The 13,842-nt window shown below is 40.2% G+C and overlaps 1 protein-coding gene across 1 annotated transcript; it reads left to right on the plus strand.

The window, feature by feature from the left end:
* Nucleotides 1-45: 45 nt before the first annotated feature.
* COPS4 (COP9 signalosome subunit 4) lies at nt 46-9,573 on the plus strand. The gene is made up of 10 exons (XM_075421194.1): nt 46-303; nt 1,517-1,596; nt 2,268-2,419; nt 3,680-3,783; nt 4,621-4,774; nt 5,693-5,843; nt 6,398-6,568; nt 7,931-8,046; nt 8,408-8,492; nt 9,013-9,573. Exons 1-10 carry the CDS (start codon nt 230-232, stop codon nt 9,144-9,146), a joined length of 1,221 nt encoding a protein of 406 aa, XP_075277309.1. The 5' UTR covers nt 46-229; the 3' UTR covers nt 9,147-9,573.
* Nucleotides 9,574-13,842: the final 4,269 nt, after the last annotated feature.

Here is a 13,842-nt window from a genome sequence, read left to right on the forward strand (position 1 = left end):
ATACGCATAGATCTCTATAGGTGCCACCCTGCGGCCGCGGGGGAGTGGCAGGCTGTGTGTGGGTCCCGCCCGAGCTTTAGACTCGCGGCCGGGCTCTGCCCGCGTGGGCCCTTCCCGCCACGTGACCGCGTCGCGCGGCAGCCCCTCTAGCCTGCCGGCTGCGCGGCTCGATGGTAGGAGGAGGTCTGCGGTGCGCCAGGGGGACGGCGGCCGCGGCGGGTCGGCGAAGATGGCGGCCGCTGTGAAGCAGGACTTGGCGCAGCTGATGAACTCCAGCGGCTCTCACAAGGACCTGGCGGGCAAGTGAGTGCCGGCGCCGGCTTCGCCACGGCGGGGCAAGGCGGGTGAGCGGCCGTTGGGGTTACGGCCGTTGGGGATGGGAGGCTGCCGGGCCCTGGGCGGGCGAGGTGACTCTTGCCCAACGGCCGCGCGTCTTTAAATAAAAGAAAGGAAGAAAGATTTCACCTCATGATTCTGTCATTTTAAAATTTATTTCTCGTTTCTAACGGCGGCTCGCTCTGCGCCCTAGCGCAGGCTCCAGCGCGGGGCCTTAGCCGTTCGCTTAGCTCCCTCATGTCTGCCCGCCACCTCTCGGTGTTCGGCTGCCTGCCCGCCGGCTGCGCCGCATTGATAGGTCGGGGAATCTGTTTTCTTCGACTGCTGGAAATATGTCAGTAACTATTTCATTGCTATTGTGATTAGGCTGGTGTTTTGGATGGCATACCTTGGGGTTTGAGTTACGGTGCAACGTGTCACACAGATTTTCTCTCCCCCGAGGGTTCAGTCATGTGTTGATCAGTCAATATCAGTTCTTTGAGTCCCAGTCCAGTTGCTTACTTTCTAGAGGAATTGCTTCACTTTTAGGACTTTCATTTTAAAACTTGGAAATGTTCCCCTCAAAATGTGGCTTCAGCGTGAATGTGGTACTTCATCAGTATTGTGCACACTGAGGTTATGGCCCAGGCAAAGTTTTAATTAGCTTTATGTAGGATGAAAACAGGAGTTGCTATTTTTGCAGGAATAAACACTTAAAAATGCATAGTCCGTTTCTGTACTTATGTCAAGTGGCCATAATATACTATTTACTTCCCACTACAACACTTTCTGATTCTCATTGAGTATGTAGTTTTGAACATTGACTAACTTTATTAATCTTAATCCATGAACGATACAGTTTTCATTACTTTTTCTGTGCACCATCCTGGGGACATGTGGGTGGTTTTTTTTTAGCAATCAAAATTGCACATACGTTCACAGATAACAAAATGATGAGCTATGTTACCTGAGAACCTAGTCCTGGGATTTGAAAAGATCCAGATACCAGTTTCAGGTGAATATTCCTGACATTTGAGCACAAACACTTTGGAAAATTGCCACCTCAAAGGTATAGAAAATATAAACAAAAGTAGGACGTTGACGTAGAAAATTAGCAGAGAAACAGAACTTGTTAGGGAAAAAATGTGCCTTATGAGTGATTTTTAAATTTATTTATTTATTTTCTTTAATCTGTGGACAGGTACCGTCAAATATTGGAAAAAGCCATTCAGCTGTTGGGTGTAGAACAACTTGAAGCTTTGAAAGCTTTTGTAGAAGCAAGTAAGTGCATCTGTGTAATCGGTTGCACACTAAGTAAAAGCCAGACATCAGTGGGATTGTGTATTTGTTAGCTTTAGGTGAGGCTGTGTAAATAGATGATATTTTGGTCCTGTTGGAACTCAAACACGAGTACAAGATGAGCCATCATCATCACATTCAGAAAGGAGAATGGACTTTTAAGCTCAGTAAATTATTACAACTTTCCAGCCTGTCACTGTGACAGTGTTGGAAGGTGAAAACATGAAGTAGTCTGTGTTGATCCTGGATGCTAAGTGATTTTAAACTAACAACCCCTTCTCCTGTCTCAAGTTAGTTTGAAAAACTGTCAAGAACAAGTTGTTATGGTTTTTTGTGTTGTATTGGATGTTTGATTCCTTGAATACCTCTAGAAATTATACCTGTTCTAATTTTTTAAAGTTGAGAATAAACTTGGTGAAATTTAGCCTAAACGTTTACTTTGTCCAAGATGTTTTAGCAACTGAGAACAGTGATTCAGAATGCAACGTGTCTCTAAAATGAAAAACAAAGAAAAAAAACCCCTCACTTGGATACAGGTTTAAAAACTTGAAATATTCAAATTTAATATAAAAGAAAATGATCACTTAAGAGTGAAGGCACTGACAAGTGTTGCATCCACCTTGTGTTTTTTCTTCTATGTGTCTCTGAACCAGTGGTGAACGAGAATGTCAGTCTAGTGATATCACGTCAGCTGCTGACAGATTTTTGTACCCATCTTCCAAGTCTTCCTGACAGCACAGCCAAAGAAATTTACCACTTCACCTTGGAAAAGATACAGCCTAGAGTTATTTCATTTGAAGAGCAGGTGAGAGATCAATGACAAAGGGTTTTTAGTTTGTGGACTTGGCTTTGTGTTTTTTTAGCTTGGCCGCTGGCTATTTTAAGTCTTTAAAAAGCTGTTCAAAACGGATATGTCTACTTAGAGTCCAGTTTTGCATTCCAGTACATGGAAAACGTGAGCTAAATGCGGAGATTATTTATGACTGTGCAAAGAATACACTTTGTCTCTTTGTCAGAATGCTGAGTATATAATTCCTCCACTACCAGAAAATGGCTTCTTACAATGAAACAATACTTGAGCTACTGGAGGTGCTGTCAAGAGACAGACTGGTACTCATTGTATTGTATTTTACCCAACTAATGGAACAGGCAGGTGATGTAAAGATAGAAGCATCTTGACAAACAGCTTTTCTTTCAGAATAAATATCTGTGTGTGTATTTTAGTCATAATCATTTTACCAGGAAGAAATGTTTTCTTGAAATCCCAATTCTAGTTAACTACTGAATGTGCTGCAGTTGTTTTTCATTTCAGTTCTTGGTTTTGTTGTATGAGTATTCACCGTCATCTGAGAGTTTTTACAGAAGATGTTTATATAAAAAGCCTGTAGGACCTAGTGTTTCAGAAGAAAAGCAAGGTGGTTTCTGTCATGATTTGCATTAGCTTCTTTTTATCTTTTGTCTTTTTAAGCAGCTTTTACTCTTTAAGTCTTAACTCAGCATGCTTGCCTATATGTTATATGATTATGCATATATTAAATCTAAGACATCAGATGATTTCTTTTTTTTAACTACACTTCAGCTTATAAAACCCAGATTGTAAGCACTGATATTTTACCTGCTGACAGCTGCTCTACAAAGTAGAAGTTTCTGCATTAGGATCTAATCATAGTTGACCTCATTCATGTCTCACAGGTGTGGTATGAGATATAACTTGCAATGGCTTGTCAATCTTGGTGCTTCAGTTCTTGAAAGCCTTGTTTCATCTTTTTAAAAGCTTTATAAAAGATTATTACTTATTGCTCCCTGAAGATTAACTCCTTTTATGTTGTCACAAGCTTAAGTGGAAGCGCTTCAAATTAGCACTCATGTTTAAAAAGCTTGGTATTAAAACTTGGTCCAGGAGTAGGATTCCTTGCACGGGGACAGTTGCGTGTGTGCAGGTTGCTGTGTCCGTGAAGCTGGGGTATCGGTTGAGGGGATTCGTGAACAGGAACAAGTACTGTGAAAGTTAATATAGAACCATTCAATTTTTATAGCGTTTGCTATTGATTTTACTATTGTTTAGGTTGCTTCAATAAGACAACATCTTGCATCAATTTATGAGAAAGAAGAAGACTGGAGAAATGCAGCACAAGTGTTGGTGGGGATCCCTTTGGAAACAGGGCAAAAGTAAGTACTGTGCTAGACACAGTTCTGTGTTGTTAAATACACTTGCTCCCTTTGTACTTAATTAGACCAGCAAGTGAGAATTTTGGGGTTGTGTATATTTCCAGAGTTTCAGTAGTTCAGGCCGGAACTACTGCCAGATGACATAAGTATAGCGCGATGACTGTACATTACAGTAAATAATTTATTGGGTCAAAATACTGTACAAGAAGTTTTACACTCTTTATTAGTCTTGTTGATAAGCAGCCTTTTTGATTGTATTTCACAACAGTGCTTCTCAGGTTATTGGAAGGTTCTTGAAAGGTGATAGTTCTTCTACGTGTTTGCCTTTACAGTTCAAAATGAAGACATAGTTTGAAATCAATATTAACACATACAGTTGAGGTTTTTTGTGCGGTTTTGTGGTGTTTTTTTCTTTTTTTTTAAGAACCCTTGCTGTTACTTTTCTCTGGTTGTCCTTTCTGTCCTCTGTATGCATGTAGAAGGAATTGCTGTAGGTTTTGCCTGTTTTTCACCTATTTGTTCCACTGCAAGTTTGCTTATTAACTCAAGTGGCTCACCACTTACAGGAAACTTCCAATGCACTAAAACCAGGTTATTAATGTGCATTTGTGTCTTGGTAGACAGCATTATTTCTACTGGTGTTTGTAGGAGCATTGACATTCATCTCAAGATTGCTTACGCTGAACAGAAGGCACTAATTTTGGTGTTAGGGAAGAAGAAAGCGGGGTAAATCAAACATTGCCAAGTGCTTAAGAATCGTAATGCATGTTTAGAACAGCTAAGAGCAAGGGTAGTTGTGGAGCAACTCCGAGCACTTGCTTTTCTGTTTCTCTACAGACAATACAATGTAGATTATAAACTGGAGACATACCTGAAAATTGCCAGACTGTATCTGGAGGATGATGACCCAGTTCAAGCAGAAGCTTATATTAATCGAGCTTCCCTGCTTCAGAATGAATCGACTAATGAACAGCTGCAAATCCATTATAAGGTTGTCTAACTTGCTTTATTACTTTCTCTTTCTAGAGGGAGATGATTCCATATTGAGATGTTTTCATGCAATGCCACTAAAACTTTCATAATGAGAAAAGAGACAAAGGGAGAAGCGTCTAAATGGTTTTGGGAGCTTGAGAGCCACATCTTAGCAATAATTAAATAGCTCATTCCTTATGATTTGGAGATAAGTCTATAAAGGTTCCTTAAATGCCAGCTTTATAGATTGAAAATAGAGCTTAGGCTTCAAAACATCTGAAATAGTGTTGAAAGTATTATCTCCACCTTTGTAAATCCAAGAGGGGAAAAAAGTCATGTGCAATATTAGGGACAACAGAAGCTTCCCCCCCCCCCCCGCCCCCAACAGTAATTAAATAGTAAGTCCCATCCATAAAAGTAGCTTTAAAAGTCTCAAGTAGTAAAGTAACTGCTGACCTTTGTGCTTATTTGTGGGTTTTACACTCATTTCTCAAACCGTTTTTGTAACAGGGATGAGCAGTGATAACTATAGCATGACAGTACCAATCAGGTGTGGTGGTGTTTAAAATTCTGCAACACGAAGCAGATGTACCATGAGCTGTAACTCAGGATGTGTTGGTTTTGGTTTGTTGGTTTTCCCTTTTCTATTTTTCTCCTTCTATGCTATGTTTTAAAGTATGCACTCTGTTGGAAGTGTAAATATTTTCACATTTGCAGTAACATGAATAGTGCTGGGAAATGCCCTTTCAATTGGTTTCCATGGTACTTTAGCAAGGGCTTTACAAGTCAAGCTAATTGTTCAAAGACACAGATTTCCCAAGGGTGCAGCAGAGCAGTATTTATGGGAGCTGTGGCTTGAGAATGTGGCAATTTATACACATCTATATTATGCAGCCAACCTTGTTAGTTTTCTTTCTGAGACATACTTTCTTTCTAGGTGTGCTATGCTCGAGTTCTTGATTACAGAAGAAAGTTCATTGAGGCTGCCCAAAGATACAATGAGCTCTCCTATAAGAGTATAGTCCATGAAACTGAGCGACTGGAGGCATTGAAGCATGCTTTGCATTGTACTATTTTGGCATCAGCAGGTAAAATACATGTTACATTTTTGTATGCAAGACCCAATATAGGTATTTCATATCCCCTGGCAGCAAGTCAGCTTGTGCATTACTTGTGGGAAGGGATCTTGTCACTAAGATTTGGTAATGAATCCTAAATTCTGAACAGCTTACCAAAATTACCTGTTGACATACTATACTGTTAACTCAGAGTTGGATTACTTCTATCCCTGGAAACATTCAAGACCGGGTTGGACAGGGCTCTGAGCAACCTGATCTAGTTAGTGGTGTCCCTGCTCGCTGCGTGGGGGTTGGACTAGATGACCTCTAGGGGTCCCCTCCAACCCAAAACTTCCTATGATTCTATGATTCTGTGTCTTTGCCCATGGTAAAGTGGCATCTTGGCTAAAGATGCAAAAGATAGTCAGTGATAAATTTTGGCACTGAACACAACCAAGTTCCTTCTTTGGTAGAGCTTTGTTGGTTAATTGCATATGTTGAGAAAAAATGATAACTTTCTGTTGTTTGCCTCTAAATATTCAGTGCTTTGGTGATCCTTTGAGTGTTCTTTTTGACTCTCCTAGGACAACAGCGTTCTCGCATGCTTGCTACACTCTTCAAGGATGAGAGATGCCAGCAGCTTGCAGCCTATGGGATCTTGGAGAAAATGTATCTTGACAGAATTATCCGTGGAAATCAACTGCAAGAGTTTGCAGCTATGCTAATGCCTCACCAGAAAGCAACTACAGCTGATGGTACATACTTCTCTAAAGCCTCATAATGCTAGGTGTTCATCCACAGGACTTAGATTTGCCCAATGCAGTCAAGAAGTGTGACGGAAAATAATTCAGTATTTCTTATATGATTATTTTAAAATTATTTGCCAGCATGTTACCCTCATGATTTTAGTAGTAAAGCTTCTTAGCCATAGTTCGTCTTTCTGATTGGCTGTTAAGGTTTTGAAATACCCTTCTAGAAGATAACTTGTAAAAATCTTGTTTCTCTGTCCACATACAGTCCTTTTCATTGATATCCTCCCAGTATTTCTAACCTTGTCGCATACTTTAAGTCTCTGTCCTTTTGAGTTTCTCCAGTTATAAGGCACTGTTATAAATAGGATGCCTAGAAACACCTGACATGCATGTAGGCCGTAAATGGTCTCTGTGGATGATAAATTTATTTCAATGGCTTCCTGACTTTACAGGAAGATGACAGATAGTGAGAGGATGACTTGGACCTTAACACTGTCTGCACATTGTTTGCTGATCCATTTCATTGACATCTTATTACCTGTGTTCTTTCTGGAACCTGTGAACAATGAGAAATAACGTGAAGCAATGACTTCACTGGAATCCTAAACACACTGGTCTCAGTTTTCTAAATTAGAAGAATACTGAAGTGGAAAAATACATTAGCATGAAATACCTCTTAATCAGGAAAACCTTCCTAGTGAACAATACTTGTTGATTAAGGACAAATGAACAACTGTGTAATTGAAGAGGTGAAAGCTGGTTAAAGGTACTTACTAATGATAAACTGCAGTCTTTTCATTGGGTCAGTTTGTTGTTTATTTATAACTTGTACTGTTTTTCCATAGAAGTTAAAGAATGCAGGTTAGTTGGTATTTAATAATGTGCTTATCTTCAAGTAGAGGTTAAAGGGCAAATGAGTTAAATTGTTAAATCAAGAAGAGAGAAATTGGATGAGAGCTTATCACTGTACAAACACAGTAAGAGCGAGGTTAATTGTACCCCTAAGGGCTCTGATGACTGAAAAAATAAAAGCAGCGGTCTTTCCTGTTGGCAAGCTAGGAACTGATCACAGGAGCTCAGACTCCCTCAATTCAGATGCTGAGTCTTGTAGCAAAACCAAGGGCTCCTCTTGACTACTCTAGAAATCAAAGGCTTTAAGCTACCTGTCTTAAAATCAACCGTGTGCCATCCATTTCATTTTGTTCACTTTCTTGTATGTAGCATGACACTGACGCAAGGCAGATGCATCTGGACCTCCTGCACATGTAAACCTTGGGGAACAAAGTGTTTTCTGTCTGCTCTACAGTATAAACCAAGTATTTCAGTCTGACAGTAATGGATTTTTTTTCTTATCTAACCCGTAAGGTTCCAGTATCCTGGACAGAGCTGTGATTGAACACAACTTGCTATCTGCGAGCAAACTTTACAACAACATTACTTTTGAAGAGCTTGGAGCGTTACTAGAGATCCCTGCAGCTAAGGTATTAGTTTTCTACATCTTTTGTAAAAATAAGGAGCATCAGAGACATGAGAAAATAACTATGGTAAATATTAGGAAAATTAGTTCAATATTAGGAAATAATTAAATATTCCGTATTATGAGGAAGGTTAAATATTTAGCACATCTTATGGGAGGAAAAGGTAGATGATGTGGAATGCACAGTAGTGGAGTTAGAGACCACCGATAGTATGTCTAATCGTTTCATGATTAGTGTTGTCTGTAGGTTCTGCCCCCACCTGCACTGTGTGGGGATGTTGAAAAACCTATAAGGACTATTATGTCTTAATAATTTTTAACTTCTTTCAAAATGGAAGAAGTTTCTAACATCTTCATTATTTCAGGCAGAAAAGATAGCTTCTCAGATGATAACTGAGGGTCGCATGAATGGATTCATTGATCAGATTGATGGAATTGTTCATTTTGAGAGTAAGTTCGACCACAGTAAGTTATTTTTCTTGGCACCATTCAGAGTGAGCTTTTTGAGTTGCTGCCTTACAGGATAAGGAAGTTCAGTTTCCTAATACCTTCCATCTGAAATGAGCTTGCTGCGCCTTGCTGTGGCCAGCAGGAGGCAGAGTTTGCCTTAATGGGGGACCACACTTCACACCCTGCCTGACGCCTTCTGCCCCCCTTGGCTTCTATGTGTTCATTTACCCACGGGAAAGTGTGAATTTATTCAATCAGTCTCCTTGTAGGAACAGGTTCACCAGGAAGTTCTCTGTTCAGTTCTACTTTTCAATGCAGGAGTTAGGCTTGTAACAGTCAGCCAAAATCATTGTAGCTTTTGAATACAAAAATAAGCATGATGTAGCTGCAAGGAAGGCTTCCTCCGTGACGTAAGTGAGGGCAGTGGCACAAGAAAGGATTGTGGTTGAAAAGGCAAAAGAATTGCTAAGACTTACTTTGTTTTGTATGGGTTGGTTTTGTTGTTTGTTTTTTTTTTCAGCTCGTGAAGCTTTGCCAACTTGGGATAAGCAGATTCAGTCACTGTGTTTCCAGGTTAACAACCTGCTGGAGAAGATAAGTCAGATAGCCCCAGAATGGACAGCGCAGGCAATGGAGGCCCAGATGGCTCAGTGACTGTGCAGCCCTTGACTGGAGGCAATCAACTGCCTGCTGTGCTGAAAGAAGGGAACTGAGGAGGACTGTGAACCAAACGAATAACCTACCTTCTTTTCTCCACCTTCTGTTTTCACCCTGGCTTAGGACACCATTAGGTGATACCATGTTTGGTGTGACGGTCCCCCAGTTCTCTGAGCATAGAATGATGCTGTTGCTGCCTCTGCGTTGCACTCTGCTGTCCTGAAAGCTGTGGTTTCCATGTAGAAGCAGCTGTAATGTCTGCAGCAAGCTTTGGTTTTAGTTTATTTAAATTTTTTTTTTTGACTCTATTGCTATAGCTTTGTAGCCCATTACTTCCTATGATGCTTGTCCTGCTGTGAAAATACAAGTGCCATGTTTCTTTTAGTTGTAATTATTCTAATAAAGGGTGGAATGAGCCACTTGATTTAAGTGTTGCAGGGACCTGTTTTGTTTGTTTGTTTGTTTTCCCTTAAGCAGCAACTTGAAATAAGTTGAATTTTTGGAATTGTCACTTTCAGCCCCTGAAGATGTTAAATGAAAACCGGCTTTTTTCCTTCTTCTTTGTTTATAAAATGCAAGTCTGAAATCTTAACTGAAGGAAATACTGACCCTTCTCCTGCATTGGTGCAGCAGGTCACAGTTATCTGTGATGAGAGATGGGGTAAAGACTAGTGTTCTCCAAGACAGCTTGTTGCAGTGATATGGTAAGTAATGAGAACATAGCACACATCAAGTAAGGTAAGCAAAGCATGCTCTCTGTTTTATGTTCTAGGTCAGCATGAATTGTTAATTTTACAGAAGTATCCATAGTGGGTTTTTGGAACTGGAAGTGTAACAAGAGACTTTGACAGGTAAGGATTCTGCGCTACAAAAGATTAAACACCACCTGAAAGTGGAGTGGCTGGAGAATGGTGTGCAGATTACTTATATAATGATATAAAGGTGTCATGGTAAGCAGGACTAACTTGAAATGCTTATGCACGGCAATGAAGTATTGAAGTGGTCCTTCTGATGTTAATCAGTCTGGAGTTGTGCATTCTTTGCCCTTCCTTATGGTCTGCCAGATACGTGAGTCTTACTGCGTGATTTGCTGGAGAGGTTTTCACAGAGAGCTCTTCCGGTGATGGAGAGCCAAGGCAGAGTTTCGTCAATAGGTTATGTTTTAGTTTGAGGTGATCTTGTTCAGGTTAGAATTCCAGCTTTGATGTGAATTATCTTAGCTCCCTTTTCATTTCAGTCAAGTAATAACATTACTAATGAGTTTTCAGTCAATGTTTGTCCTAATCTTTTTGTCTCAGAATCTGGAAGATGTTGATGTCTTCTCAGTTCAAAGGTTTTGGCTTAATCCACAACTCTAATGCCTTGATTTTTGTTTTGCCCTTTTGTTTTGTTTGTTTTTTTTTTTTTAATATATTTATGCATTTAGATTTGTAGTCCTGTTAGATTTTTGGGAAAGCCTGGAGCCTAGTGAAGGGTGGTTCGTCCATAAATAAGATGGACTTCTGTCAACGTGGCAGGTAATATTTCTGAGTCCCAAAACAACTGGCCAAGTAAGTAAGTTACGATGGCTCCCAGTTGGTAGCATCCTTCAGTTTCTCTGGGAAGGGGAGTGGTGACAGAGCAGCTGTGGGAGCAGGCAGGAGCTGCCCACCTCTTGACAGGTTTACTGTACAAGAGCAGAGGTGGAAGATTTTCCAAATCCTTAATTACAGATAGGAATTGGGTGAATGTTGTCCTTCAATGTGGGCTGACGTAGTCTGGTATAAGGGTCTTGTCTACTAGGGTTGGTGTCTGGCACTCTGGATGCTCACCTACATGACCCTTGTGGGTATTGGATCTTACAAAAATAATCTCCTGCATTACCCTCTGACACAGCAGATGTAAATAATTTATTGGCTACAGGAGCGAGTATTTCAATAGATGGCAGTAAAAGCCAAGCTGACCATGAGTGAGGCCCAGCTGCATTGTAGGCATCTTTGCTGTACTGCTTTTTCCAAGTCAGCAGTGTCAGAACTCAAAGCTGGCTTTGTCTGTTCTTTGGACAGCTGCTTATATTTCCAGATGACCACCTTCCCTCTCAACTCACCCAATTATTTTAAAGGCAACTATAGTGTCAAAACATTTATGTAGACAGTGTAAGACAGTTACATACACAGTGTCTAATTAGTAATTACTTGAGTAGTAATCTAATCTAGTATCAGCAGAAAAGAAACCATTCAAAAATTTGTGATTAGGCTTTAGATCAGTTCATTGAAGTGCAGGGACTTACTTCAGAATTAAAATAGAAACTTTTAAGTGACATGGTAAATTCATTCCCTTATCTAGTCGTACCATTACAGCTTGAGATTTGCACTGTAACCTTGGTTAACAGCTGTTCTACAGAGGATCAGACATCCTGTCTCATTTCTTTAGAGCAGGTTCACTGTTTGCCCGGCTTATCCAGAAGTTACCACTTATGTTTCAACTTAATTTATATTCTCTTTTAGCCTGGAATACTTCAGTGACCCGTGAAAATTCTGTTACTTTGGGGTTTGGGGTTAAGTTGGATGCACAAGCATTTATCTGTTGAATCGTACAAGTAGATGAATTCATAATTTTGCAGTAACAAAAATTTAGCCCTATTGCAACAAAATATTAATTGCCAAAATTTCACTTATGTCACTGTTCCAGTTTTGGGAGAAAAAAAACAATTTCAGAACCATCTGAATATGAAAGCAACAGTTGTAGAGGAGGCCACCATTTCTCAAACAAAAACAAACAATGAGGATTTGCCTAGTACTGGAACTGACATAGGAAAGATAGCAGCCTGAAAATTTTGTATTTACTATTAGTAAATATCTTTCATGACTAATGATGCTGGCATTCACAGAATTTTCATAAGACTTAGCTACTGTTTTTCTGTTCCTGCTGTTGATGTTTGAAAAACATGACAAACACTTGAGTTTTCAGAGGCTTTTATGTTTTGTTATCTCCATTCTGTTGGAAACTCCATTCACTCAATCACATAACTAGCTGCATGCCTTGGGTCCAAGGAGCTTCGTACTTCTAATTTCTTTAACTGCTTGCAGAAACAAAACAGAATTGGATGACAAGACAGACATCCCTCAGGAAAGGAATTCACGAGGTCTCAGGATGTCGAGCTCAGGGTGACAGCACATCACTGCTCTTTCAGATAAGTTCATAGCAGCAACTACTTGCTATCAAATCAGATTCCTTAGTACAGGAAAGAACAAGAGAGCATGCATCCTTGCTATACTTACTACACTTGTCTAGATTCATGAAGAGGTGTCTTGTTTCAAGGCACTTTGCCACTACTACTCAGTAAGAAGTGCGAGTTTAGACCCAATTATAATGTTCTTCACTATGCAAGTATTCTTGCACATCTTAGTTCAACAGCATCAGAAAAGGAAGAGCAAAATGGTGACATACACGATGTTCCTTTATAAGGCTGAAGAGTGTTTTGACCATGTATTTTCAAATGAAATTACTTGTAACTTCTTCAAAGCACGTCTGGCTGAGAATTTTCTCTCTTTTGAAGAGAAACGTAGACATAGTCACTATTAGTCGGTAGCCTGCTGGTTTTCTTACTTGTCTTACAGACTTTTTTTGTATTGAAAAGCAACTCACACTGACCTCTGTGCACAGCTCATTTCTTGGGAGCATGCCCTTTGCAGATGGAGATGTGCTACGTATGCCATTCATGCACATCCCAAATTGGGGCATTTGCTGCTTCGCTCTGCTGCTTCTGGGAGAAGACAGTTCTAAAAAGCTGTAATGGTGTGCTTCTGGAAAGCAATAAACATATCTACTGAACCATTTCTGAGAGGAGAAACCCAAGTGGCGAACTGTAGCCTCAAAACCAAGATGACCTCTGGTGATCAGCTATCAGAATGTGTGAACAGGGCAATGCTAACCTCACTGAGCCCATGCTCCACTGCTGGGCTGGGTATCCTTCCCACTTCAGCCAGGGCTTGCCCTAATGCAGGAGCCAAAACCAGGAGCTCCCCACTAGATGGAGAGCTAAGCATGTATAACCAATGTAGAGGCCTCAGCTCTTGTGGAAGATTGTCAGCACATTCCCAGTTTTATTATGTGATTAAACTGTGTTCATTTGTAGCAAGCATAGAAGAAGAAATTAATTGGTCTCTGGGCTTTTTAGATTTCTGAGCCTTTACCTGTGCTCAAAGCACATTACAAAGCTTGCTTCCCACATGCGTGGTTAGGTTGTTCTTCGATACTTCAACTAAGGGATCACTTGGTACCAGAAAGTTTTCCCTCCACCAGAGGAAAAAATGACAAGAATCGGACTTAACTTAGAATAAGGGAGTGAACACAAGCGGGGGGCTTTGCGGACTGATTCAAGACAGCATATAATATGCTGTTAAGCATAGTCTGGGATTGAGCTTGGGATTCGTGAGGCCTTTGTATCTAGTAAAAAGGACTTCTGTGAAGAAACCTGAAAACAATGTAAGTCATCTGTTAGGGAGACAGCACCCATGCAAATCCCTCTCCATTTTTTTTTTTAAAGTTTACAGACTTCTCTATGAAATTATGTTTTTAATCTTTGCAGTAGTTAGTAGTCAAACTTTGTTATTCATTGCAGAAGTTAGTCCAAAAGCAAAGTAAAAAAATTAAGCAGACTAAGAACATTAGATTAAAAAACAGGCAGCCTTGATTGATTCTTAGCGAGTGT

The sequence above is a fragment of the Opisthocomus hoazin genome, chromosome 5 (genome assembly GCF_030867145.1).
Source record: "Opisthocomus hoazin isolate bOpiHoa1 chromosome 5, bOpiHoa1.hap1, whole genome shotgun sequence".
Taxonomy (NCBI): domain Eukaryota; kingdom Metazoa; phylum Chordata; class Aves; order Opisthocomiformes; family Opisthocomidae; genus Opisthocomus; species Opisthocomus hoazin.

What these genes read in the sequence shown, in the direction of transcription:
- COPS4 (XM_075421194.1), top strand. Translation starts at nt 230, where the DNA reads ATGGCGGCCGCTGTGAAGCAGGACTTGGCGCAGCTGATGAACTCCAGC. An exon ending in GAAAGCTTTTGTAGAAGCAA is followed by an intron (nt 1,597 to 2,267) that starts GTAAGTGCATCT and finishes TCTCTGAACCAG; the next exon opens with TGGTGAACGAGAATGTCAGT. An exon ending in AGCTGCAAATCCATTATAAG is followed by an intron (nt 4,775 to 5,692) that starts GTTGTCTAACTT and finishes CTTTCTTTCTAG; the next exon opens with GTGTGCTATGCTCGAGTTCT.